Below are 27,979 nucleotides of genomic sequence, written 5' to 3' on the forward strand. Positions count from 1 at the left end.
TCTTGCAGAGTGTGTAAATCAGCATATATAATACAGCCACATATTGAGCTTATGAGTGCCACACATGGCCACAAGCTGAAATTTTTCAGAAATTGTCTTCACATACTTCTGCAATTTCTTCCTCCCTCCTCTCTGTCCCTGATTCCAGAAGGATGACTTGGAGCAATTTCCTATTCTTGTAATATCTCACCTTTTTTTTCTACATACCTCGCTTTCTACCACTAAAAATCATGTCCTTAGGGAAGGATTTGCACTTTGCATTCAGCTGGTAAAACAGCCAGTTTTGTTTAGCAGATTTTTGTTTGGTGTGAATCCCTGCACTGTACATACCTGTTTCAAACATTGTGGAAAGAAAATGTTTCCCTTCTGGACAGGAATATTTGTTAAGCCTTGCAGAGAGTTTAATGCATGCTGGTATTCAGAACCTATTAAAAAGAAAAAATAAAAGAGGGAAGATGAAGGGGAAACAGACAACAAACAAACCAAACCCCCCTTCTTGTTTTTTAAATTCCAGTTCATGCCTTGCAGTTTAATATTCTTTCTACAAAAGATTAACTCAGGACCCTAAATCAAGCTGATTGTACAGTGTACATATTAAAATCTACATTTTGGTCAGAGAAGTCTGCATGCAGTCTGAAACACAGGACAGAGCACTGAAGCAGAATAATTATGGTTCTTTCTGTAGGTCTTTTCCATTCCTAATGCCTCCAACTCTGAACCATTGACTTAGTATTCATGTTTAGGCTGTTCATACAGTTTTTGCTTTTTCAAACCTTCCCTCTTTGCTACAGGGATCAACAACATTGTCCAGTTCACTGACCTTAAAACATTTTTTGTGCTTCAGTACTTGACTTACGCTTAAGTTCACATATTGCCCCCTGTGCCAACAGCCCAGCTCCAATGCTGCCATTTCTCTCCAAGAACCCACTCCTTCAATGGGCCACCACCATGTGATTTGATGGGTTTCACTGAAGATTAAGACATCATGTTCTGTGACATAACTGAATTGGAAAACCCTGAGTGTTAGAAATAAATTGGTTTGAGATATCTGAATTGGTCCTTTTGATCTGAAGACTTGATCTAAGTTTTGGATCCATTAGATGTATATATTCACATCCCTGTGAACTCTTTGGTACAGAAGTCAGGAAAATAAACTTAAGAAGTGAGCATTGTCTTCAAGAAAGTAGGAAACCTTTTTGCTCCATATTTATAGTAAGAAAGCCAAACAAATGCTTAAGAAAGCAATTGTTAAACTTATGCCTAAACCTGGACAAGCAGTTAAGTTCCCAGCACTCTTTATCCATGTCTGTTATCATGCTTACTGGGAATCTGCACTCACTGGACCAGAACTATTTAAACATCTTCCTGCAAACATCCCATTCCATCATTTAACCCTAATAGCAGATCTCACCTGTTCTGCAAATAAACACAGGGTCTCAGTTCTCTGAGGGAACCTTTACACCAGTTTTTTTTTTAATATGATCATTTGCCATGTGGACATTTGGCTCAGGTTGGAATATGCTGGGGTTTGGAACAGAAGCAGGATGGGTATTTTCTGTGCAGCAAACACAGGTCTGGGAACTGAGCTGACAGCTTTGACAATTGATGATTTGCCTTAATACACAAAACAGGACACGTTTTGACATGATATAGTGATGGACTAGGAGACACCATCTTAATCTTTTGGGTGTCATGGAGAGGTGATAATTTCTCATCATCCTCCCTAAACACAGACTTGCAGATGGGGATTAGGAAGGGGTTCAGGTCCTACAAGGCTGAATCACGTTGTGATGTGTTCAAATTCAGTTGTCCCAATCAGTCAACCAAACCTCCTAGGAACAACAATCTGGTCACACAGCCCCACTGACTCCCCAAAAGAGCCCTGGGGATGTGGCTGTCTTGCCCTGCATGTCTCACGTTGTGTCCTTCCAGAGGGATTAGTTGCTGTATTATTTTGATAAATGAAGCAGGGCAGGGTGATGGCATGGGCTTTTTCGAGTTGAGATGTAGCTAGAAAGGGAAAAGATAAACTTGGAGCTCTTAAGGATTAACTTCTGGTTTCTAAGAATAACATAGATAAGGCAGTCTCAATTAGATTGAGCTTAAAATCACATATAACGAATCTGAGATGGAAGAGATTGCTGTATCTGAAAGAGAAGTCACCACTGTTCTTCAGATAAGCTCCCAGATTTTCAGATGAGAAAAAATAAATATTGCAAAAAAAAGGGTTTCCCTACTTAACCTTCCCAGACAAACCCAAATTGCCTACCATCAAAAACCAAGGCAGCCCAAACACAGGGATGGTTTCACCACCAAATCCTTCTACTTCTTCTCCTATGTGTTTTTTTTTAAAACCTATGTTAAAGGGTTGCACTTCTCCTTACATGTGGGACAGCTTTGGAATGGTTTCCTCTCTTTTTTAACAAAACTAAAGGTTCGACCAAAAGTTTGCAAGTGAGGCAATCTTTGGTAACAGAAACAGGCAGGGCTGTCTCACCCCAAAGTCTGCACAAAAACTATGCCTGCTTTTTATCTGTCATGGATGTAATTTATTTTTATAAATGCTAGAATTCACCCACAAAAATAAAGCAGGGCAGCATTTCATCATGACTGTTTCCTCAGAGGTATTTCCTACAAGGTGTTGGATTCACTTTCTATATGATAAGCAGCTATGGCTGTGCAATTACCAGTGAGCATGTACCAGTTCTGAAGGTCATGCTAAGAGACTGTATGTGCCTTGCACAGCTGCTTCTGTTTAACATCCCTAATAAAGGGAGGGAGACATTTGATTTTCATCAAGGTTTTAAGAAACACCATATCTACAGAGGCCGGACATTTTCCTTCACACTTCATCAGGAAACTTTTCGAGATGGAAATGCAGGACGAGGCAGTTTATCACAGAGATGACCTGATTTTGGCAAGCCTTGGAGAGGTCACAGGCTTCCCACTGCCACTACAGAAGTCTTTTATCCTCAAATACAGCAGAAGTCATCTGTATACATCTTCTGGTCTATATTTTGAGTAAGCTGTAGGATGTTCTATTTTTTTCATAGTTCTTACTACAAGTTTAAGACAAAAGTGCGTATGTTTGTGAAGAGATGGCTCATTTCTTTTTTTTTTTTTTTTTTTAATTTAAACTGCCTCTCTATAAAGGTCACCCAAGTCCAGAGTAAAAGAGGATTAATTACTAACAGCCATAATTTAGAGACAAATTACCCTCTTGATATTTTGGCTGTCCAGGAGACAACATGTAAAAGCCATCTATCTGACAGAATGACACAGTTGACTGCAACCTACTGTTGTGTTGAGCATTACTGTGCTTCATCTCTCCTGAAGAATGATGAGAAGTTTAATATATTAATAAGAAAGTATATAAAAATAATGCTATACTTCTATGCAACTTTTCTCACTCAAAGAAGCCAGGCTGTTTTTCTCCTAGTCCAACTGGTCAAAAAGTTATTCTACAGAGATACACATTGATTTCAGTGGAGTTGTTCACAGAAGAAATGCACTTCTGCATGAACACAGCCAACAGGAACTCTCTTCCCTCGGTCTCATTAAATAATGCCTTATACTATTAGTAATTCAATTAAAATCAGTAAGAATAGTCCATGTGGAAAACTGCCTTTGGTAATCAGCTCTATCGAGGCGCAATATGCATTTTGTTTAGATGCTCACACTTGTCAGTGCTGGACTTCAAACTAAGAATTGCAGAAATGTGCCTCCCTCCCAAGCCTTTATCCTTCAAAGTAGGTAGGTACCTTGAAAGATCCGAATCTCAGCCTGGTTTGTGCTTCTCTAGAGACCTGACAAACCTGAGGGCTGGTATGTGTCTCATGCAGCAGTGCCTCGGGGTTTTGTGATGGCTCTAGTCTGTGCTGGCAAGTCTCTCTAGTCTTTGGCAGTCCTAAAGAGGCTTTTTAAGGTCAGGGACACACCATGGAAGGGTGGCTGTGAGGCAGCAGCTCATTTGTATGTATGCAACTTCTTCATTTCCAGAGCTGACATGTCTAAAGCCAGCTGTGTGTGCCTCCATCTCCTGAGAGTCTCACAGACAATTTCTAAGCCTATTCCATCAATCTTACATCATAGCTACACATTTTTGTCATGTGGCTTATAAATACGTATGGATTTCCTATAGTGCATGTTTCTACCTACAAGTCTTTTTATAAAGACCAGGTTTTTTTGTAGCACACTTATCAGATAATATCTCTCTTTAGAGGTCAGTCATAAATATACTCATTCCACTTTATTGTTCATAGTGGATTCTGCTTGATTTCTGGTAAGTTCAGGCTCTGGAACAATCTCAGATGCTCACTGTACTATTGCTTCATTCTCCTGAGACCCCACCTGCAGTGCTGCATCCAGCTCTGGACCTCTCAATATAAGAAGTATGTGGACCTGTTGGAGCAGTTCCAGAGGTGGCCAGGAAGATGCTCAGAGTGTTGGACCACCTCTGCTATGGAGACAGGAGGAGAGAGTTGAGGTTGTTCAGCCTGGAGAAGAGACAGCTCCAGGAGATCTTAGAGCACCTTCCAGTGCCTAAAGGGGCCTCAAAAGAACTAGGGAGGGACTTTAGATAAGGACATGGAGTGACAGGACAAGGGGCAATGGCTTGAACTGACAGAGGGCAGCTTTAGGCAAGATATTATGAAGGAATTCCTCACTGTGAGAGTGGTGAGGCACTGGCACAGGTTGCCCAGAGAAGCTGTGGATGCCCCATCACAAGTGGAAGGCATTCAAGACCAGGTTGGATGGGTCCCTGAGCAACCTGGTCTAGTGGAAGGGTTTGGAAGCAGGTAATCTTTAAGGTCCTTTCCAACCCAAACTGTTCTATGATTTTGTGATTCTATTTCCAAGTTGCAATATTTTAAGAAAGAACTAAAGTAGCTGTTGAAAGAGTTCATATTGAAAGAGTTCATATTGAGTCATTTATGAAAAGAAAAAAATAACAGGAAAAATTTGTCACATAGGAAGAGTTTGGGTACACAAAACACCTGGCTAGAGATTAATCAATGAGGTGTCTTCTTTAACACTTTCCATGCTTTCATTTGGGAATAATGTACGATTCTGCTTGCTATTGCAAGATAGTTAATTAGCATTCATAGATTTATGACTAGGATTTTACCAAGTAGCAGAGAAGCTGGTATTATTAGTGTTCACTGTAGTCCAGTTCTAGTCCCTTTTGAGATGAAGGCAGGTTTTATTAAAACAGCTCTTTCACAAAACTCATCTATTCATGGCAGATTTCTATTAAACACCAAGGTGTAAGGGGCAGATTAGTTTAATTTGCTTTCTTTTCAGTCTTGATGCCACTTTTCGTTACTAATACTTAAGTTTCTTATGCAAGTGGGATGATCAAGTGGATAGAGCCCTATGGTGGGAATCAAGGGAAGTGGTCTGCTCTTATCTGACCCACTAGAAGATTTTGGCCTGGTAGCTTTATTGCTCATCTGTTTTTCTCCTCTAAGAAGCAAACTTGTTTCTGTCAGTCAGTTTGTCAGATATATTGTGCTGCTGGACAGATCTGGAAATTGAGTTTGGATTTTTAGTTTCTTCCAGTGATTCCTAAGGCCTTGGTGAACAGGTGGCAGAAGAAGATGCTATTATTCAGAAACTGTTCTAATCAGTTCTAGAATTTGCATAATGCAACAGAGATTTTTAAAAAACCCCTCAGGCTCAAGGGCATGTGCTTATCACTTGCCAGGGATCTGAAGGGAGCAATTTCTGCCTACACAGCAATGTGCAATTTGCTGGATGTATCATTTCTCTATGAATTTTAGCACTGGCTGTGGTAAGAGAGACAGCTGAATTAATGAACAAATGAGATTGGGAAAATGGAATGGTTTGAAAAGCACTGTTCCAAAAACTATAACCCAGCTCCATCAGTCCAGTTTTCCATTACATGGTTTAACAACCACCTTTTACCATTGGGAAGGATAAAATGGGAAGTGTAAAGAAGACATTCATTAATCCATCTCTTGGCTGGCTTCACAGCTTCCCAGCAACAGCAAGTAAGAAAGAAGAATGGATCATAAAACCTTCTCTGTTCCTCCAACTGACCTTTGCCCACAACAAAAGCAGACCTTGAATTTTGTTTACTTTTTTAAAAAGCAAGAATTTTTACAATGCCTGGCCATGGAATTTTGGATTTATTTTAAATATACCTATTTCTTGAGGAAACACAGAAGTTAATGGCTTAAAGAGCTGTTTTCACAGTTAGGGAAAATCCATACTTATTTGAGCTTTAAACTAGCATTTGTGTATAATCAGACACAACTGCTTTCTCTACCCTAAAACGTTACCATTTTTCACCTAGCATTAACAAAAGTAGCAGATATGCCTGTTGCTGTGGAGATTTTGAGCCACAGACCAATCTCAGTTCTTCTACCTGACTTTACTCACAAGTTACAGCATCTGAAGGTGTTTTCCCATGAAACATTTTCTGAACTTACATGTGTTTTATTGAGTAAACCAGATGGAAAATCATTTGCACAGCTATGCCTTCTCATCCTGTGGGTCCGATGGCCAAGTTCATTACCAGTTCTTTTTCTGTGTATCTTATTTTGCAATGCTATACAAAACTCTCACATCTTTTTGTCTCTTCCCCATATCCTGTAAGTTTTCCCTATTAGTTCCTGGTGGTCTTCCCCATTCTGCTTCTAGCAGATTTAAGTTCTAGTGACACAGTGCAATGTGTGTTTTCAGACTTCAGTTCATTATTTGTTCCAAGTAGTCCTAACAGCCTTTGCTCCTGTTGCCTATATTTACATGCTCACATGGATGGCATCAGTGATAGGGAACAGCAAAGCTCAGAAATTAAATCTACATAAAAATGATAGATCTGTCCATAAATGGACACATTCAGATTGCTGAGCTTTTCTTTTTATCTGTGCTGCTTGAGACCTGTGTTAGATTTTCTTATGTTTTAAAGCATAGGTTTCTTCAATGTAATTCTCATCACGTTTTCACATCGTTGTATTACTGGAGGTCAGAGTCCCCCACCAAAAATAGAACAATGTGGAGAAATCTGTTTGGTGCTCTACTACCAGAAGAGCCTTACATGATTATGTTACCAACACAGTTATGCTCCCATGTTGGAGCAGAAAGTTATTTCTCAAAATAAGCCATCAAACATCTGTATGCCATTTCAGACCTTGAAATATTAGCCTAGGGGTGGATTTTTGTAGGTGTGATAATCTGACAAATTAGTCAAGGAAACACAAGCACAGGTAGAATCTTTTATTAGAAGTGATATACTTGGAAAAAGTGGACAAGCTTTCTTCAAATCTGAAACAGAAGCAACAGACTTTGCAGCTAAGTGCAAGTTTGAATAAATTTTTAAGAATTTATAACTGAGTGTATATATTTTTGCAGGGTAAATGGCACAGAACAATGGCTATCTGAACTCTTTTGCATGAGTGTGTGAGAACTTTTAATATTCAGACCAGAATGACCATTTTAATTCTGAAGTAGCTTTATTGCTCCCTGGTTCCAGAGACTCTTCTTTCATTGACTGGAAGACAGAAACACTCAAATAGCACCAGGTGCTGGTTAAGCTACCTTTGGGGACATGCATAATAAAAGTCATGAGCTTCTAACAAAAAGGAAATGTCATGCCTTTTCACATTTATCTTTGCATCAGCTTCCGCATATAAGAAAACATAAAGAGAAAGGAAAAGATAAAAAAGAAAAACCAGAAGGCAGCACAGTTATTGTAGATCAGCAGACAGATCCAAGCAGAACTGCCTTTGAAATAGCCTTAGATAAGGAGTGCCTTCAGGAACCTTCAGATGCAGAACAGTTTGTCAGCAGCACCTTTACCTGTCCACAGCTAGAATCCCAAATGTAAATGAGTTTTACTGTAGCTCAGTATAAACTGAGCTGTGACAGGGAGCAATGAGCTTGTGTTTTTCTTAAAGCATCTCCAAATGTGTGTTGTTTTCCCATGGGCGTGTGGTGGGTTAGTTTATGCCCAAAGGCACAGGGATAGACAGTAGCTTTTTTCAGCCAAGAACATTAAAAATACAACTCATCCTTTCTGTACAAAGTCTGTGTGCAGGTAACTCTTGATAGTTTGAGATATATTTGGAAATATTCACTGTTTATGATTATGTCTGTTAAAATTTTTGAGCATTGCCTCTTAGGCATACCATTGTTTGTTTGATTATAGAAATAAAAACACCAGAATTTACTTACTGTCTTCACCATAAGCTCTTGGTTCTCTGCAATTATAAAAGAAATCAGCTCCAAAATAACAAGAAAACCCTGATGTGCTCTGTGTCAGGGCCTCTCACTTGATGACTTCAGCATTTCAGTTTAAGAAAGGAAACACGAATTTAGGTTCTTTCCTCTAAGGACTAAGATCTGCAAATTGCAGCTTTTATGCATCCTTCATCACACAAAACTTAGGAGTCCAAGAAATCTAGTGAAATTTGGGAAACCAGATCCCAAACAGTTTGGGAGAAAAGCAGTCTGTACACTAAAATCCAAATTTTGCTCTTTGTGTGTGTAAATAGAAGTGGAAGAAAGTAGATGGCCTTGAAAAGCAGGGGATGTTCTAATCAACCTATCATATGGAATTCCTTCCCACCTGGACCAGGCACAGGAAGCCTGAGTGTCTCCTACATTTTTTCCTACATGATTTTCTTAAAATCTTCCAATGCAACTAATAGGAAACATTTGAGTGTCAGTCCTTCAGGCCATCTTCTAATGTTTGATGATAACACTGATCTCTTCTAAAATAATTTAGGAATTGGAACCTTCCCCCAGGAAGTGGGAAGCCTTGATTCTAGGCTCCACTCAGTTTGGGTGGTATTACTGACTTTTCAGTTTTTTGAGAATTGAAGGGGGCTCTGTATCTCAGCAGGGCTGTGCCACAGACAGGCTTCTCTCTCTGATAACACTCTTTTTAATGTTAAAAATTAGGGAACAAGCAGGTTAAGTAGGAAGACACTTAGTGAGCAGAGAAGCCTCCACAACTGGGTAGCCCTTAGAAGTGATCAAGTTTACTGACCATCCACAACCTCAGGAATCTCCCCAGAATCATTTATTTACATTTATTTTGCTGTCTCCTTTGATTTTCACACTTTATGAACAAGGCAACTGATCATACATAGAATCAAAGTCATACATTTTGAAAGGACTTTTCTACTTCTAGACTTTTCAAGGGGTTTTTTTATGTTTGTTCTTATGTTGTTTTTTTGTTAATGAAAAGCATCACTTGAAAAATAGTCCTAGAAAAAAGAGCCTCTTTTCTGTGCTGCTCAACCAAAATTTAAAAGAGTATGGGGAAAACATGGCTCATATGAATGCAGACATAGCTAGCCAAAAGGTAAAAATTAGGACAAAACTGAAGCCAGAGTGGCTCACAAAGGGTGGTGGAACTGCTGTAATGTCTGCAGAAGTGCCTCAAGTGCTGTTTAGTCAGAGGTTCTCTACTCATAGGCATTTGGCTGACACACATGTGGACTGATGAAAGGCAGCTGGGTCTGCTTGCTGCTAGCAGATCAGGGTCTTTAGTTCTAAAGGAATCATAAGAAAGAAAATAACTGTATAAACTATTGAATAGTGTACAGAAGGTCAAGCCTGCCAAAAAGGTCAGGCAGGTAATAATCAAAATTGGAGATAAAAGAGACCACAATGTTATATAGTCTGCTCACCAGCCTGCTGAGGAATGTTCAGTGCAGTTTAGCAGAAGCCCTCTGAGAGTGGGCATTGTTAGACCTCCAAAACTCTGGGTCAGGCTGGCCGGACTAATTGATCAGGAATTTAAAGTTAGACTTTTTATAGCAGGGATTCTATGCTATAGTGAATAACCACTTCAGAGATGGACAAAACCAATAAGGGCTGTTTTATCACCCAAAACTTAAGGATTCTCTTCTCCCATTAGCATTTTACCATGATTAAAACCATTACATATAAAAAAGAAAAGCAGAGAATATTTCATAAGAAGCATGCAAAGCTACCTGTTACATGTTAGTTTTGGAGCAAATAGATTGAGGGAAATAATTACCAATGATCTAGAATACATAGTACATACTGTTTCAATAGTCGGGAAAAATGAGGTATCTTAGCCATCCTGCTTCCTTTCCTTGCTTTGGTTACTAGGCAGTATCAGAAAGAGTTTCCCCCCTATACCATTGAGTATTATAAACTGTTTTATTGGAGTACTGCATGGTGCAATTAGGCATTGATGGGAAAGGGACAGGTATATGAGGTGGACCAGTAGTGTGTTCTGTTATGGCAAAACCAGCAGCACATTTTCATGTGGGCTCAGGTGCCTTATTTCCAAGAACTGAATTATTTTCTAATACTGCTCTCATCTTTTTAAGAGTTTTTTTCTTGAGTATGAATTAATTCCTTTAACTATCTCTCTGAAAAACAGACAGAGGCTGGGAGAAATGAGAGATAGAGAGACCATTCAGTGAATGAGACCAGGTATTATTCTCTCCATATTTAGCTTTACTGCTTATAGCCACTCTTCTCTGAACTACTGGAATTTTTAAATAATTCTGATGTGCCTGCAATTTGTGTTTTGAATTATCATTACCTTCCCTCTATCCAGAAAATCATCATTTGGGTCCAATCTCTTTATAGTCACTTGAAAAATTTCATCTTTTCCACTGTGCAGGGAACTGAACAAAAGTCAAAGTAAAGTTTCTTACAGGGCAAAAGTCAGTAAAACCATGATTGAGGTATTTAAATTGCAGCTTTAAAGATATTAATCAATGCTTTGGAGAAAAAAACATAACAATAACATCAGTGGTATCTCAAACTTTCTGAATTTTTGCTATTTCATTGCAAGTTATTTTGTTGTCTGCTGAAATACATAAATTATTTTGGAGGGAAAAGGATTGTTCCCATGTTTTGGGACTTGAAATGTCAGTCAATACCTGAAAATTCCTCTTGATCCATTTCTTTTCTTTTTGTGGGTGGCTGTTAGTATTTAGTTTCTGAGTTGTTCTAAGACTGAAACAAATGTAAAGCAAATCACAATTTTTGGTCAAACACTATTTTTTTCCTGGCTCAATATTGTCATATTCCTGCATTACCTTCTTGGGCAAAACCATAAAATGGCAATCTTTTCCAGGAGAGAAGAGCATCCTCTACAGATGCATAGCCTCAGATTCAGATATGTTTGCATCAGCAAAAATTCAGAAAGTTTTCTGGGAAGACAAAGCTGAAGTCAAGTTTATAAGGTGAAATTTTGGAATAAAGCAGTGAGGGTGCACATCTTCCTAGCAGCTTTCTCAGTTAAGTGTGTGATGTTCACTTGGACCTCCCTGGAAACACAGCACTTATCCTGACTGCAGATTTTAGCGAAGGGACACTCTCAGCCTCTCCCTCCCTACAGAACACTGAAATGCTCTCCTCCACTGTAATTACAGCTACCTGAGCACAAACAGCTTCTCTATTCTTACCACTTGCATTGCAAGAACACCTAATGGCTAAACACAAGATCAAAGTCCTGCAGTTTTGCATGCCTCACATGCACACAAGGAGGAGTCCATGTCTTGAAAAGCCTGCAGAATGAATAGACAAAACTGATTGAAATTGCTGGAAGATGCAGGATAGGTCTGGTTTTTAATGAGCTGTGCCAGGCACAGGGTATGTAGAATCTTCAGATGCATTCAGGAGTATGAGGTGGATGCCAAATGAGAGTCTGACACATAAGGATCAGATCAGACAGGTCTGAAAGAGTTCTTTCCCAGGTTACAGAGTGGAGAGTTACTCTCAGAGTAAGTTGGAAAGGATTAACACCCACTGTCAACCTGGTTGCAGACATGAGCCATAGAGGTGCTGCAGGCTGCACATGGCAGCACAGCGCTGAGCACAAGTGTTAGTAGGGCTGCAGCCCCTTGAACACAGCACCATGCTCTGCTGCTGGTGTCTGGAGCACATGACTGAGTCTCAGCACCATCCTGGAGCAGTCATCCTGCTTCCCCTTCTGTAGGAGCCTCACACTTTCCACTGTCTTCAACTCCAGATCCCCAGGGCTAGCTCACATACAGTGTGATGGAAAATAACCTTTCCTCTTAATCAGATCCCTCTAAAAGTTCATCTAAGAAGAGTCTTTCAGCACAAATTGCCTTGATCTCTTTCTCAGCTGAAGAAAGAAAGTGATATTCTGAACCATGACTCTTTGATGTTGCAGGAAGGGCTGTTTGCCTACTTTGAAATCATGCACTGCGGAAAAAGTCCTCCAAAAATCAGGGAGCTTGGCTAGAATATAAGAATTAACAGTGACTGGAAAACAGGTCCCATACAACTTTAAGGATGCAAGCCTCCAACCCTCATGGGGATAAAGACTGGGATTAGGAGGAGACTGCCCCAGTAAGTGTTAGAGGCTGAGCAAGTTAATTTGTTTTATGCAGTGCAGAAATTCAAAGTCAACAGTAATCTTAACAGTAATCAGAACAGATACAGTCTCTTTATTCAGGGAACGTTCGGGTCACCCCAAATTTCCTCCCCAGAACACTTATGCCTAGACAAGTAGGGTCTCACTGCAGTACACCTTTATCACCCCTTTGCCAGAACCTGCAGTTGTTATGTTTTCTTTGGACTGTACTTACTCAGGCAGACTATGTTTTTTCCCAAGAGAAGTATAAAATAGCCTTGCATCTGAGTTTTCCTTCCCAAAACATTTATCTCCAGCTGCCTGTGTGTTTCATCACCAATTCTATTGCTACTGTACTGTACTGTAGTGTACTGTACCTTTGTCTTTGAGCTTGGGAGGGAAGTGTCAAGTCTGCACAAATGATGGGCCAATTACAGCTTTGTATTATGGAGCAACCCAAATTGTCACTGCCAAAAACATCTCAGTGAGATTGTCTTACCTTCAGGCAGATTCTAGACATTAAACCCTGGGTTCATGACACTTTCACTTATGCACAAGTAAGGATCACCAAGGCTCCCTGTACAGCCAGTGAAGAGAAATGAGACATTCGAGCTCAAACTGGAGCCAGAAAAAGTGGCCGCTGGAAGATAAAGGTTGTATTTCCCCTGACTGTAGGGAGACACTATAGTGACTATGCTGCACAATGTCACATTATCCTTCTGTTTCCTCAAGCAACTCTGGGATTTCTCTTAACAACTGCAACCTTCACTCCTTTCAAGAGATGCTTATTTGTGATTATCTAGTTAACAGGTGGAAATACACGTTTTCTTCCTTAACAGCATAGTTTGCCTCATCATGTACTGTCTTACACATATGTGTTAGAACCCATCCCCAGGGGCCAGGACAGTTGCAGAGTGTATCACTGATCGGGAGCTGAACTTGTGGATGTTTTGGCGCTTTGGCTGTAGGATGAATTAGTTTTGCTGTCTGTTAGATGGCTCTAACATCATCTGATTTTGGTTGGTTTCTAGCACTCCATAATTTTGTCTCCTGGCATTACTTTAAGGTTAATTTTAGAAAATTACTGCCAACCACCCTGCATGACATTTCTGTAAATTTTATTTGCTAGGGCAGGTGAAAAAGCCTTGCAGTGGCCCACGCATAATAACTCTTTCCTGCAGGGATAGCAGGAGCATGAACAAGTTCTTTGCCTTGACCAAGCCTTTCAGGGAGAGTTCTCCAAGGCTAGTGTAAACCATTTTGTTAGCACTAAGCTTAGAGAAAGCAATTTCCATAAAGCCTACAGTTTGGTGATCAAATACAGGAAAATGGACCTTTTAGGAGATTTGCATGTAATCACTTGCAGAGAACTTCATACTTTATATTGGGTGTTTGGATCAGATAGAGCATTAGTGTCAGACTGAGAGAGGCTACTTCACAGGCAGCTCATCAGACTGCCTACTGATTACATTATTCTTTTACAAGTTGGTTTTGAGTAAAGCTGCAGAAGCATTTGTAATGCTGAGCCATAAATAGAGGGTCGCATTTTCCTAAAAACTTTAGATGATGTGAATTACTTGCATAAATATTTTACAAGGCATGATATAAATATTCTGCAGTGATTAGGATTGTTTATACTGTCTCTATCAGAAGAAAGTCTTTCTTTCTTGATCCTTACTTCTTTGATTTTGAAAAAGATACAAGAAATCTCCCACATATTTGGAATTTATGTTACCTGTTTGTGCTTTTAAATAGCAGCACAATTTGAGCCTTGGTGATGCATCTTGTAGAAAATCATGTAGCTAACTTACACAATCTGCTTCTACTGTTGTGCCTACAAATCAGCAAGCTGAGTATCTGGCTCGGGCAATTGCCCATGTAATTTTCTGAAAATCTGCCGTATTATTTTCTTCTGTTGGCAAAAAATTCTAAGTGCGGCTGTGCTGCTCCAGAGCACCCCAAGCCATGGAGGAACTGCGCTTCAGAAGGGAACAATTTTCTCCCTGCTACTCTCCATCTTGCTCAATCAATAATTGCTTTCTGCTGTTTTGGGTCAAGTTAGTAACCTCTACTGGGGGAAAGGAGATCTGAGGTCTGCCTTGTTTCTTGTCCCTTTCTACCTTCTGCTTCATTTGGGATAATTGCATAAGATCCAAATGCTCGCTCCAGATCTGTGCTGGGACAGTGGCAGGTAACAGGCATTCAGCTGTGATGCTTTTATATATCCCAGTATTTCATTCCTCACAGAGCTGCTGCCAATCTAGAGGTTTTCCATCCAGAGGAGAGTCTAACCAAGGTCTGCTCTGTACAAACAAGAATGCTTCCTAGCCTGCTGACAGTGATTTTTTGACTTCCTCAATAGAAAATGCTAGTAAATGGCTAAAGAAAATCATTGCCTATCCTCACAGCATCGTGGAGGGGAAAAACACAATTTGGAAGAGTAACACAAATCACCCACAAGGCAGGTGAAGTCCATGTAATATGTGTTCTTCATGCTCCACTTCAGCCCAGGGGAATTTATTCATTCCTTCTTAACCTCACATAGCCCTTATCCCCCTAGTATGCCAGTCTTCATACAGGGCATGTGATTATTTCTCATTTTCTAGGCACAACTACTCATTTCTTAATTTTAGCAACATGGCAACTGCCCAGGTTTTTCTTGTTAAGATGATATTCATTTGTCCCCTTCGTTTCATTCTTTTTCCCCTCTGGCTCTAAAGCTATAAATCAAATACATGAAATTAAATTAACTGAAATAAACATAAGTGCAGGTGGAAATTTAGGAAATATAAATAACTAAAAGTAGTTTTCCAAGACTGCTTTTTTAATCAATTCTAAACACAAGATATATATTGCCTGTTGAACTAAGAATGTTGTGACCACCTATTGTTAAAGAGTAGCAATAAATCTGCGCAACAATTCCTTACTCCTATGATTCACTGACACATTTTACCAGACAGCTAGTTCAGCTTGCACTTTTTCCAGAGGTGTATTACGCTGTTCACTAGAAAGGTTTGATACGCTGCCATGAGAAAGACATGAAGGTGTTTGTCCCTTAGGAAAATTCCTTTTTTCTCCATCTCTGAAGGAGTGAGGCTTCTGGATGCTAAACCAGTCTTCTAACATGTGATAAGCTGGGCTCATCTTCGTATACATTCCCCTTCACCTTGAAAAGCAAAATGGCAGATATTCTCCCTCTCTCCTCAGTCCAGCAGGATCTCTGATGCCCTGAAATAGCAGTGGAGCAAATCACTGCCTTTTATATTCTGCAGGGGACCAAACACTGCTGTGCAGGCAGGGCACTGTCCTTTCCACTTCATCCTATGTGTCACCAGTCAGGGATGTCCTGGTGCCCACCCTGCTTGCTACTTTGGAAGGATAGCTCTCACACAGGATCTCAGCTCTGCAGGACTGCTTCATGCTTGTGGGGTTTTAATCAATCAGATACACTCTGAGATGAAACTGCCTGAGTGTTAGACTTAATTATTAATTTATTTCCTTTATAATACAGAGGTACCTAAGGGTTATTTAGGCAGGTCATGGTTTTCTCCAGCACAAGACTAGCTACAAATTAATATTGATCAATAAGATTTCACAACAATGTCAGTACAGATCACTCAAAATTCCTGTGTAAAGTAAGGAGAAGACATAAAAAACAGTTAAAAGAAGTTTGTCTGTGTACACTCTTTCCTTTGACAGGATAATAAACTCAGCCAGCACACTACAGAATACACTCCGCTATCATTTACACAGCCTTCCTGTGAACCCACAAAGCAAAGCCTCATTCTAAAGGCCAGAGCTGTACTGTGATGTCTTTTGTTTGTAGTGGTCCTTAACATCATTGGTGCAACAGTTCTAACCTTGGTTAGAGACTTTGCTATTTTAAGGTGGTACAAAGGCAATGTCAGTGATAGGACTTAATGCCAACGTTCTTATGTGAGAACTACTGCAGTTGTTGTACTGAGGTAATTGCAATCACTTTATAATCAATTGCCCATGCCTGTTGTTTCTTTATGGGGGGAATCCAGCTAATTAAAAATATTCTGAATGTGACAACAGCCTTTTAGACTGTTTCTGTGGCTAGAGATACAACGTGCAGGTACAGGAAATTACAGAATTTTGAATCAAATTATTACACATCTCTGTGCCTCAGTTTACTTATCTGTTGGAAGTGTAAGTCTGGTCCCCAGAATGGTTTGTGCTATAAGGGACCTTAGAGATCATCTAGTTCCACACCCCTGCCCTGTGCAGGGACACCTTCCACTAGAACAGGCTGTCCAAAATTCTGTCCAGCCTGGCCTTGAACACTTCCAGGGATGGAGCATCCCCAGCTTCTCTGGGCTACCTGTGCCAGTGCCTCACCATCCTCACAGGGAAAAGTTTCTTCCTAGTATCTAATCTAAATCTCCTCTCTTTTAGTTTAAGACTCTTCCTTCTTGTCCTATCACTACCTGCCTGTGTAAAAAGTCGCACTTCCTCTTTTTTACAAGTTTCCTTTAAGTACTAGAAGGCTGCTGGAAGATCTCCACAGAGTCTTCTTTTCTCCCTGCTTAACAACTCCAACTCTCTCAGCCTGTCTTCATATCACAAGTGTTCCAGCCCTCTGACCATTGGATCAGCCAATCTGATAACAGATCCCAACAGATCTGATAACACTATTTCAAAGTTTACATACCCAATGCTTGTAAAGCCCTTAAAAGTTCTTGGATGAAGAAGTTACCAGGTGAATAAAGCTGATACTACTTCTTTATTGATCACAGATAATACCATTCTGGGTATATTGAACACTATTAAATCCTGTTGCCTTGTCATTTCAGCTCTGAGAGAAGTCAGCCGTTATATATACCCACTCTTTTTCAACCTCTTTTGGGACAAATTACAAACATATGAGTATAATCCACTGAATATAGTCCATGAAACAATTTACTGACCTTCTTTAGAAGTATCTCTGTGAATGTTCTGTATTTCTGGCAGCCCTTCTATTCACACTAGAATGAATACACCCATTTTAAATCAGCTCTTGATCTCTGAATGCCAAATCCTATGAGAGATAAAGTAATTCTTAAATATTACAGCCAAATGTGCAGCATAAAATGAAGGCGTGTTTATTGTTTGTCTTACTTTCCCCAAACTATTTAGGGTCTGCTCTGCTTGTCTCTTCCCTAAATTTAAAGTAGTTGCCTGAATATTGCAGAGTTCCTCGGTTAAGTTGAGAAACAGATTCTTTGTACTAACCTATTTCCAAAGTTTGTGTTTCCTAAGTACTTTCATAAATCTACCAGACACTGCAACATATCTTCCCATGATTTTTTTTTTAATTTTAATCTGAAATACTGGCACATAGATAAAATACAAAGTTCTGTTCTCTTTTCCTCTGAATATGTGCTAGTATCACATCATTCATACAGAGACATTCAACGACTATTATTCCTGCCTCAAGTCCAAAGAACATAATTTTGACTGTTCACTTCAAGTGGATATATAAGATTGTTACAAATGGATGCCAAGGGGCCCATACTTGGAATCCGTTTTGTTTTTCTTTGAGTTAAGTTCCAAATTGCAAGACTGTACATAATGAATGTTTTATCTAGTCCTTCTGTTTTGTATTTTTGAAGGAGAAACAGCACATTCTGCAAAATAAGTTGTCCTACTTGCTCAGGTTCCATGGCAACCCAGTATTGCTGCAAACTCATTTTGCTCTAATCAATTAGAAATTTTGCTCTGGCAGCTGGAATGAAAGTTTATGGGCTTGTTTTACTTGGACTTGCAGTTGCAGTAAATTCAATGAGATACTTGTCTGAGAAGGAAACAAACTTGTAGCTTTCGTCTCTCTCTTGGTTTAATTTTTGTGAAAAGGTCAGATTTAATTCTTGGTTTTCTGTCCAAGCAGGAAAAAAAGGAGGCAATTCTCTTAAAGGATCCGCAACTTAACACATGCTTGCCTTACAGCCTTGTTGACTTGCTAAAAAGGAAGGTATCGCTTTGCTTCCCGTGCATTTTATATCTGGTTGTTGTCAGCAGAGCTGCCTAGTGCACACCTTCCATCCAGCAGCTCCTGTTGAGTCCACCCCGTCATTCACGCCCAAAAGGCGATTTTCCACAGAGCACAGTGGTACGTGCCAGTGCCCTTCATAGCAGCACAGGCCTGAGTGGTTAGTCTGCACAATTCCTGGGGAATCTGCCCTTGTAAAGGTCAGCTCTCACACTGCTGCAAGTGCACGTAACGACCATGAAAGCCCATGGGATCTCATGTGCGCTCTGCAATGGTGTAGTTGATTAAAACCCAAAGTTGATTAAAACCCAAAGTTGCCATTAGAAAGGTTCTGGTATTGTTTGGTTTTTTTTTATTTTATTCTTGTCAAAACTGCAATACTGGGAGATGGGGAAACCTCCTTCCAAAAGAAACTCACAACAACTTGCAACCATGTGGAAATGGCAGAAACTTTGTGATGTGGACTGAGAAAAGCACTGACATTTTGCTTTTAGGGTTACAATTCCAAATTCAGCTCATTCTGCTCCTGCTCTTTACATCCAGACTACAGAATTTATGTATAGTTATGCCAAGCATACTGTCTAAACAAAACACAGGGAGAGCTTTGGGGCTCTACTGTACTTGTCCACTTTTTTTTTTTGGTTGGGTAGCCACACCATTAACTCCCTTTTATGCATTTCACTGGTATTTGCGTAAATGAATCATAGGCTTGAAATAAATTTTTAATCTAGACTGTCTTTCTCAATGGCTGGAAAAATTTGTCCTCTCCTTACAAAGTACACTGAAAAACTGTATGGGTCTACAGGAAGACATTGATTTTACACTTTTTTTCCATTTCAGTCACCAGCACTCCAAAATTCAGCCTCTGACTACTACACAGGATTAGAAATACAGGTCACCCTGTTTTGTAATGAAAGCATAGCAAATCAAAGTTCTGATTTAAACTTTGTTACATGTCAGGGCTCATCGAATCTCTATTGCCACAAAGAGGATGACACAGAGTATACTTTGCTTCTTCAAAAGCAGATCAGAATTAGAGTTGAATCTCAGTTTTCATGTCAGGGACTGTGACAAGGAAAGCAGTGCTCATCCACTTGCATATGGTCCTTTTTCTTCCTGTCTGTCTCCAGCTCCTAGCACTAGTTAGCATAATGGGAAGGTTACAGCCTTGGAACCATAAAAAGGGTCAGGGAGTGTGAAGTGGGCTGCAGATTCCTTAAAAGCTGCATTCCTAAAGGAGGAACTTGTGTGTCTGGAGGGTTGTCAGAAAGAAGGTGATCCAGACAATTCCACTGCTGATCGTAACAAAACACACAGGGCTCAATTTCGGCTCGTGGTCTGCATGCTGCACAGGCTGCTGTTCACACAAGGGAGTGTAGCCTCTCAACCAGCACTGGCTTTTCTCCTTCAGGTGACAAGTGTCTCTAAGCACAGGTACAGTCTGGTATTCTCCTTGGATCTCAGGGTTTGCCTCTGATGCCACAATTTCTTGTCTGATTATAATTGGCAATTTATAGGACTGGCATATGCCAAGGAGGTGATATCCAAGGGCTTGTGATGAGAAAAACTAATGACCAAGGTGGAAGGAAATATATATGCAGAACCAGCTTTGGGGGATTTAAATGTTAAACCCACTTTATTGTTTTAGGTTTGTGTCCGTTTCTAAAGTGTTCATGTTGTGTTTAGTAAGAAATATTGTACAGCTATGTTGTGAGCTATGCAATGTTCAAAACGTGTTTTTATAAAAACAGATGATTTTTTAAGTTTGCTGATTTTCTTGTGCTGACTGTTCTTTTATTTTGATGGATTTTGCATGATAAAATTTCAGTATTTGGGAAAATGTGAGAAATTAATCATTATGATGTTCAGATCAAATGTAGCAAGGGGAAAAGTTCATGTTTAAATGCATTGTCCTGTATTATATGTCTGTGTTCATATTCCCCCTGTTTTTATTGATGTACTGCACATATCTGACCTCCACATTTGCCTGATAGTTTTTTTTTTGTCAGTCTGGCACTTCTGACTTCCCCGTTTTGTTTAAAAATATGTTTGGAATAAGACCCTGATAACCATTAATTGCTTATAGTAAGCTTTTCCAATTGGATCTACTTAACCTACATGTACCTGATTAAATTTTCTTGCAGTCAGTTAGAAGCTCTTCCTCAGTCAAGCAAAGGTCTATATAAAATATAATCTTAGAACCCTATTTGTTGTGTTTTTCATCATTTAATCAACGAAACGACGCTGGTCTGAGCTGTGCTTCTGCTCTGTTATCAGTGTGGTGGTTTGCTCAGTTGCTTTTACCCCACACAGCCGTGTCCACACCTTTCCTCCACCTCTTGCCAGCATGGTGGAGGTCTTGAGCCGTTTGCTTTATAAAATAGAGGGAAGGGAATTGTTAAACCAATCCCCAAAAGGACTTTACACTTTTCCCTTGAAATCTGAAATAATTCGCCTCACAATACGTCGAGCAAAGCTTTCCCGTTAGTAAGACGGAGGGCGGCCGCATCAATGAGTACGACTCATTGACAGTGAGCGCCCACGCCGTGGGAACAAAGCGCATCTCGGATCAGGGGCTCTCGCCAATGTCAAAATCTTAACAAAACCAAACCAAACCGAAAAAGCACAACAAAAAAACTGACGGATGCGAGTTTTTAAGGATGGATACTAGGAGGACAGGAGTTTTAAAGGACCGTAACAGCCCGAGGGGCAGCAGGTAATGGGGTCAGATACGTGCAGTCGGCCGCCCCTCAGGCAGGGCTGCCCCGCTGGGGCAGGCGGCGGGGTGGGGGGGCGGCCTTCCCTGGTGCCCCGGCTCGACTTTTATTGTCTCTCTGTCCGTGTTTTGCCGTGGTTTTTTTGTTCATTTTATTTCTTTCTGTGTTTTTCCCCCCCTCCCTTCTCTGTGTGTGTGTCTGTGGCCCGCAGGTCCCCCCCTGCCCTGTTCGTCCGCCTCCTCCACCCCCCGCTCGCAGTCCCCCTCCCCTCTCCCCTCGCCGCCGGCCAATGAGGGCCCGGGGCGGTCGCTGGGCGACGGCGCGGCCCGGGCGGCCGCGGGCTCGGACTCTGAGGAAGAGTTTGTCCCTCAGTCATTCTTAGTTCAAAGTGGCTCTGGAAACCTCTGTGCCGCCGCCAACGGTGAGTGACTTTCTCGCTCTCTCTTTCTTTCTTTCTTTCTCTCTCTCTGCCTACTTTTTTATGCCCGTCTTGACAGCCTTGCGCGGGGATGTACGATGGCTGGGAGAGCGGGTGTTCCCTTTGGGTTGGTTTGGGGGTTTCATATAAAGAGTTAAAAGTTGCCTGGCAAAGGTTGGCAGCTTTGGGCAGGTCGGTGCCTGGTGCGTGCAAGCTGCGCGGTGCACAACCCTGTTTGGTACCCGGGCAGCGCTCACAGACTTGGCGTGACTTGACAGCTGGAGCCCGCTCCCTTTTGCGGGGCTGCAATTTCGGGGTGGTTTGGCTTTTTCATTTTATTAACTTCTGGATGAAAGACTGGGCAAAGAGCTTTCCCCTTCTCTGTGAGGGCGTCAAGGTACAGCCTGGGGGCTGGCGGGGCCGGAACTTGAGAAGAACCTGTCACCCAAGGGCAGCATGGATAGGAAAGGAGACGGCGAACACGAAGAGTTCCTGTGATAGTTGGTAGTGGCATCAGCACCATCCCAGAGGAGGGTGCTGTGTCCAGTCTCCCTCCGAGGCACTGAAATGTGTCTTCAGGGGAAGTATTTGAGGAACAGCAGCAGAACCACATCCTACTGGGATGCTCTGAGACTCCCCGATGGCTTGCTGAAGGTGCTCAGCACCACCGGATGGTCCACGATGCTTAAGCAAATTACAAGGAGAGGAACGAAATTCACAGTTCTCTGTTGCAAAGACAGTGAGTCATAAACGGAGAGGTAACGCTCATTGGCAAAGAAATGTGAAATTTCATCAAGGGTAGTGTAACCTGACGAAGTGCAGATTACAGCAGTGGAATAGCAGTGGCCACTCAGGCCGCTGCCATCCGGCTTGAGCGATAATTGCTCACAGGTCTGATTTATGATGAAGGAGAAGGCATTCAAAGATATCTTGAAAGAGAGAAAGAAAGGTGAGAGAGAGGTTTACTGCAGCTGGCAACAGCTTAACTGCGTTTATGTTAAGCTTCTAAGAAGGTTTCCTAGTATGCTGTTATCTTCAAGTAAGGAGAGAAAGTTTGACATTTAATTTGTCCGCCCTCTCCCTTTCCCAGCTTCCCTCTTCTTTTGTTGCATTTGTTATGGTAAAAACAAACTTTCCTTTCAAGGTTTTTCAAAGGAGAAGGTTATCTCCTCTGAATTGTCATCCTAAGGAGAGTAGGGGGAAATACAGTGTTGTATTCATTCAGGAAACTGATTAAAATTCATATCCTCTGTTCAGCTTTCCCCTTCCCCTCCCACCCTATAACACACACACATCTGACTGCTTGCAGTCACAGAACATGGAAATCTGAAATAATGTCAATTACCCTCTTGTTGGAAATAAAACCTAACTCACACTCCACCTCATGTTTTCCACGTCATAATGTATATGTATGTACTTTCTCCTTGCTCATTTAGGAAATACATGTGTACACATACATGAACACCCTCCAGGTAAAAAGAGGGAAGAAAGAGCAAGAGATTAAAAACCTTAATCTCTTCTTTTACTAATTAGCTGAAAACCAAAAAACTCCTTGTTCAAAGTCCACAGTGGATTATCAATGTGCTGATGAGTTAGTTAGACTTCAGGCTTTTCAGCACCCTGCTTATTTATCCTTTTTCTTTTTTTTTTTTCCTCAGTGCTTTTTGCATCAGCTTGTAGACATATTCCATTCCCTGAGGCCTTCTTTGTGTGCAGGATTCAGTAGGTTGGTAATAAATATGTCCCACACAAAGACAAGGCATCTGGGGTCTCATTTGCCTGCTTATTCTGGTTGTTCAGTAATCAGAAGTGCAGGTAATGGCAGGACACTGGTGACCTGCTAGGATCAGCTCAGCGTCACTCTGCTATCAAGAGGAAAACAAAGGTGACTCACTTTGCCACCTATCAACCCATAATCTAAAAGTTCATGTGAATGACAACCACGGACCATACAAGCCCATCACGATTAAAACCCAGAGACTCTTCTGACCTCTGTAAATGGATTTAATTGCTTTAGTTCTTTAATGTTCTGTTTCTATGAGGCTTAGTCAGCTTAAATTTTAAATGACAAAGGCAGGTCTTTGTGTTCCTTAAATGGTGAAAATTAGTAAAAGCTTATTTTGGTTAGGACTAAGTTTAATACAGTTAGAGCACTCGTTCTCAGAGAATAGTAGCTGTCTCAACAGCAGGACAGCCTGAGAATGCTGTTCAAAGGATTTGTGTTGCACTTTTTAATTGATTGTGGCTAGGTTTTCCTACCACAGCTGTGTAAACTCAGCCTTAGAGAAGTCCATCCAAAGTAAGTAACACCCAGGGAGCAGCACTGCTGTTACAAATCCCCATGTAAATTGCAAATATAATGCACATGGAGCTTAAGAAACATGCTACTTTTTTAATATGCAGTAGGCTATTCTTTATCTAAGTTCCTTTTATTTCAGAAAGGTAATATTGTCCCTGATATTATTTTTACACTTCCAGAAAAATGTCCACCTAAACTTTCAAATGCAGGCTGGAACCAGCTAATATGTATATAAATAATGGGCATCTTATAGGGCTTGAAGTTTTGTGATGTGTTACAAACCATGGTTTGATTTTCTTTATTTCTAAGTAATTTAGGACATTGAAAGTCCAAATTTTTATTGTACCTATTATATTAGCAGGCACATGATTTTAAGGAAAAAGAAACAGATTTTTCAGACTTGGACCTTTTCATTTTTTCTTTTTATATATGTCAAGTCCAGAAGGCTTTTTACTTTACCTAAAACTACCCAACGTAACTAAGGTGTGAATGTCTCCATTTCAGAGAATCCTAGAAAGCTTTGTATTGGAAGGGCCTTTAATCATCATCTTGTTCCAAACCCCTGCCATGGGCAGGGATACCTTCCACTAGACCAGGTTGCTCAGAGCCCCATCCAGCCTGGCCTTCAACACTGCCAGGGAGGGGGCAGCCACAGCTTCACTGGGTAACCTGTTTCAGTGCTTTATCACTCTCATAATAAATAATTCCTTCCTTATATGAAATTTAAATCTATCCTCTTTCAGTGAAAAAAACATTTTCCCTTATCCTGTGAGTACAAGCACTTGTAAAAAGTCTCTCTCCATCTTCTTTATAATCCCCATTTTAGCATCAAAAGGTCACACGCCTTCCAATCTGCAGACTAACAGCCCTGTCTCTCTGAAACATCTCAGGATATTTCCCTTCAGAAACCTTAAAATTTCCTGATTTTAGGATTTCAGCACTATTTTAAAAGTTGGCTGCTGTGTGCTATCTTGGTGGACATTAAGAAACACTAATTAGTTTTTCAGGTTTCTTTTTATATTGGTGTGTAGGTATATATGTGTAGGACTCGGGAGAAGCCAGAACTGTCTGAAGGCATCCAATCTTTAATCTCGTTGTACTAAGAAACTTAACAACTGCTGTGCTTGATCAGAACATGCAGTCCCTGACAAAGGTATGGGAGAAGAAGCATGAACAAGTGGGGCTATAGGGAGGATCTTGGCCCACTGAGAAAGTTTGAGGACTAGCCAAGGAGAGCTGTGGATGTGGGTGCTTAGCTCATTAGTGGCAGCTTTCTTCCATTTGAACCAGTAACTGACATGAAAAATACATTTTAAAAAACAAAGTGCCTGTAGGGAATGGTGTTCAGGAGGAGCACATCAGCCTGACCATTGCTGCCCATGTCCCTTCAGCATCCACAGCTGTGGCACTGGGGACATTAGCAGGTGCATCTCTGAGGTAGGGAGATGGCTGTTGTACAGAGTGACAAAGACCGGATTTGGAAAGATATATAAAATCTGTGGAAAGCTGACATCCAAGTTCCAACACCGGTTGTGTTGCCTCATAGTCAAAGCCGAAATGTGTGACATCTTCCAACTCCTCCATCAGTGAGCAGGCGTTCCATGAGAAGTGTGCTTTTGTCATTTGGTGGGGTCTGCTGTGCTTCTCTTAAGCTGATTGTATCAGGGAGACTGGATGTAGTCACTTAAAACAGCCTCTGCACATGGGAGCCACAAAATCCCAAATCACCTCTGGTTTGGGGTATTTTAGTATTTTCAAATACTAACACAATATTTGAGACCAGAGCATGGAATTTAATTAATTCTAACAGAAGTAAAGCAATACTAGTAAATTGTAAGAATATCTAAAACTGACTCTCTGGTCCTAGAAATTGCTTTGGTGATACTGAAGGTAACATCTACTAAAGTCACTGGGAAGAATCTAATACAGTTTGGAGTCTTATCACCCACCTCTGAATATATGTACCCCAATTTCTTTGGTTTCTCCCTCAAATACATCCCTATTACAAAAACTTGTGGCTCACCACTGCTTGAACAGTTTTGCACCTTTTCTACCACTAAGGGCATTTTTCACAGAAGAAACAACAGTGGAAGGTCATGATGCCAGTCACCCAAAGTGACATTGCTGCTGGAAAGAGAGGGAGAGGAGAAAGGCAGGCATAATTCTCAGTATTACTGCATTTTGAATTCCAAGACTAGGGTTAAAAGTTGCATAAAGCATGGATGGTGCAGCCCTTACCTTGGCACAGGTTACATTGGCAGTGGACAAGGAGGGAAATCTATATTGAGTACATGCATAAATATCCTAAGGTTAGATCCTGGGAGACGTGTGCAATTTCTCTATGATCCATGATTTTGGTGGAAAATAAACCACATCAGGATCAGTTTGCCCCCAGCAGCTACACCATGCTTCTTCTGCACAGTGGGATCTGCATGAATGAGCTGCTTGACCAACAAAATCCATGGTCACATAGTTAATGAACTATAGGTTCTTGTATTGCTTTTCCTACTTTTTCTTGTTTAGAGTGCTGGACAATTTGAAGCAGTAAAATCCCCCAAAGATTTTCATTTTCATTTCATTTCTGACTAAATCTGGGCCTCCTGATTTGTAACCTATTTTCTTTAAAGTTTTTTTTCTTAAGCTTTAAAAAGCAGCCTTGAGCTGTTAAATACAATCACAGTTTGGAATTTACCTCCCTTCAGTAATTTACCTATCCTTCAGTAAGAACTTCCCACTATTTATTCAATGGTTTGGCCCAGATTTGAGAAGATAAATCCTTTGTAAGAAGGCTGCTGGGGACTCCTATAGCCTTATCTTTTTTTGTCATATAGTTCAGTTTTATATAAATGGTGCATTTCTCGCAGTTTACAGTAACTGACCAGATCATGTGCCACTGCTGCTGCTATGACTGGATTTTCTCAGGATCTAGAGGGAAGTCATCTTCTTGAAACACAGGGCACTTTCTGCTGAAAGTTTTTGATGCGTCTGTGAGTGCTCAGTGTTTATTTCTTTTGTGTCCGTGGCGTGGTTGGTGCTGCAGAGTGTGCCGCACAGCGACGGCTGTTCTCGGACTCGTTCAGCAGCCCCGTGTGACCACTGGCAGGCTGGGTGCAGCATCAGCCTGCTCCGCATCAGGCAGCGCTCCTCTGATCTTTGGGCCCAAATTCAGACACGGCAGCTGTCCTGTACGAGTCCTGCTCAAGCACAGGGTTAGGTGTTCACAGCACCAGGACTGAAAGTACAGAGAGATCAAACTGCAGCAGGGAGGCCAAAAGACTCTGAATATTAAAGGATTTTGAAGAAGGAATAGTATCATGTGAGGTGTCTTAGAAGTGGAGAATTTTCAGGAATCTGACTGAGGAGAGCAAAAGAACCTTTGATAATGTAATCTGAATAATTGATATTTTTCTCATCTAAAAACTAACAATAAATTCCAATTAAATTCAGTTTTCTTTTATGGAAAGCTTTCATTTTTCTTTCCAAAAAAGCTTGTGAACAGAGGCTCTATTCTCTTGCTGTGTTTTGTCCTTGCACAGTGCTTTCAATTGCTTCTTTTTTACTACTCAAGCAAGTGTGTTAAGTAAGAATAGCAATTAATCTCTGCATCCTTTATCAGAGATTTGCAGAGTCCATTAGCAGTCAGTGTTACTCATAATGGTAATTCATAATTACAGAAGGGAAACAGGAATTGGAAGATATAACCAATCAATTTCCAAGTGTCTTTTAAAAAGTTTTAAATATTCTTTGTTACTGCATTTCCTATTAAAACTTTTTTAACATCATCACCCTCCTCCCCCTCCTCTCCTCCTCAACACTACATAAATTTAGTAAAAACATCCTAAGGAGAAGAAAGGTTTAAAAGATGTTTAGTTTAGCAGTACTTTTAAAAATATTCTTTAATAAAATTATATTTTTTTAAAACAGTAGTGATGATTAGATGAGGTGCTTCAACAAAAGCATTTTGAAAATCAGTTCTACATAATTTTTCAATTAATTTATCCTCTAATTTGGGAACGTGCTCAGAATTCAGCCTGAGAAACTATAACTTTAATTCCTCTCTTTTAATTTTAAGCAGAAAACAAACAATAAACTTATTAACCATAAGCTTTCAATTTAGACAGAGACATTTCAAGCCACCAGGATTTGAGTCATCCTGAAGAGAGTTCTCTTTTTGCACTCACTGTGGCTAGAGCTGTGTCTTGACTATGGGTCC

General features: G+C 40.6%; 1 protein-coding gene across 1 annotated transcript in view; it reads left to right on the top strand.

Annotated features, from left to right (window-relative positions):
- The window catches only part of TENM4 (teneurin transmembrane protein 4), a 601,532-nt gene that overhangs the window by 319,077 nt on the left and 254,476 nt on the right, over nt 1-27,979 (top strand). The window contains 1 exon segment of the mRNA XM_054518583.1: nt 21,261-21,470. Coding sequence (XP_054374558.1) covers nt 21,261-21,470 — 210 coding nt within the window.

The sequence above is a fragment of the Molothrus ater genome, chromosome 2 (genome assembly GCF_012460135.2).
Source record: "Molothrus ater isolate BHLD 08-10-18 breed brown headed cowbird chromosome 2, BPBGC_Mater_1.1, whole genome shotgun sequence".
In the NCBI taxonomy this organism is placed as follows: Eukaryota; Metazoa; Chordata; class Aves; order Passeriformes; family Icteridae; genus Molothrus; species Molothrus ater.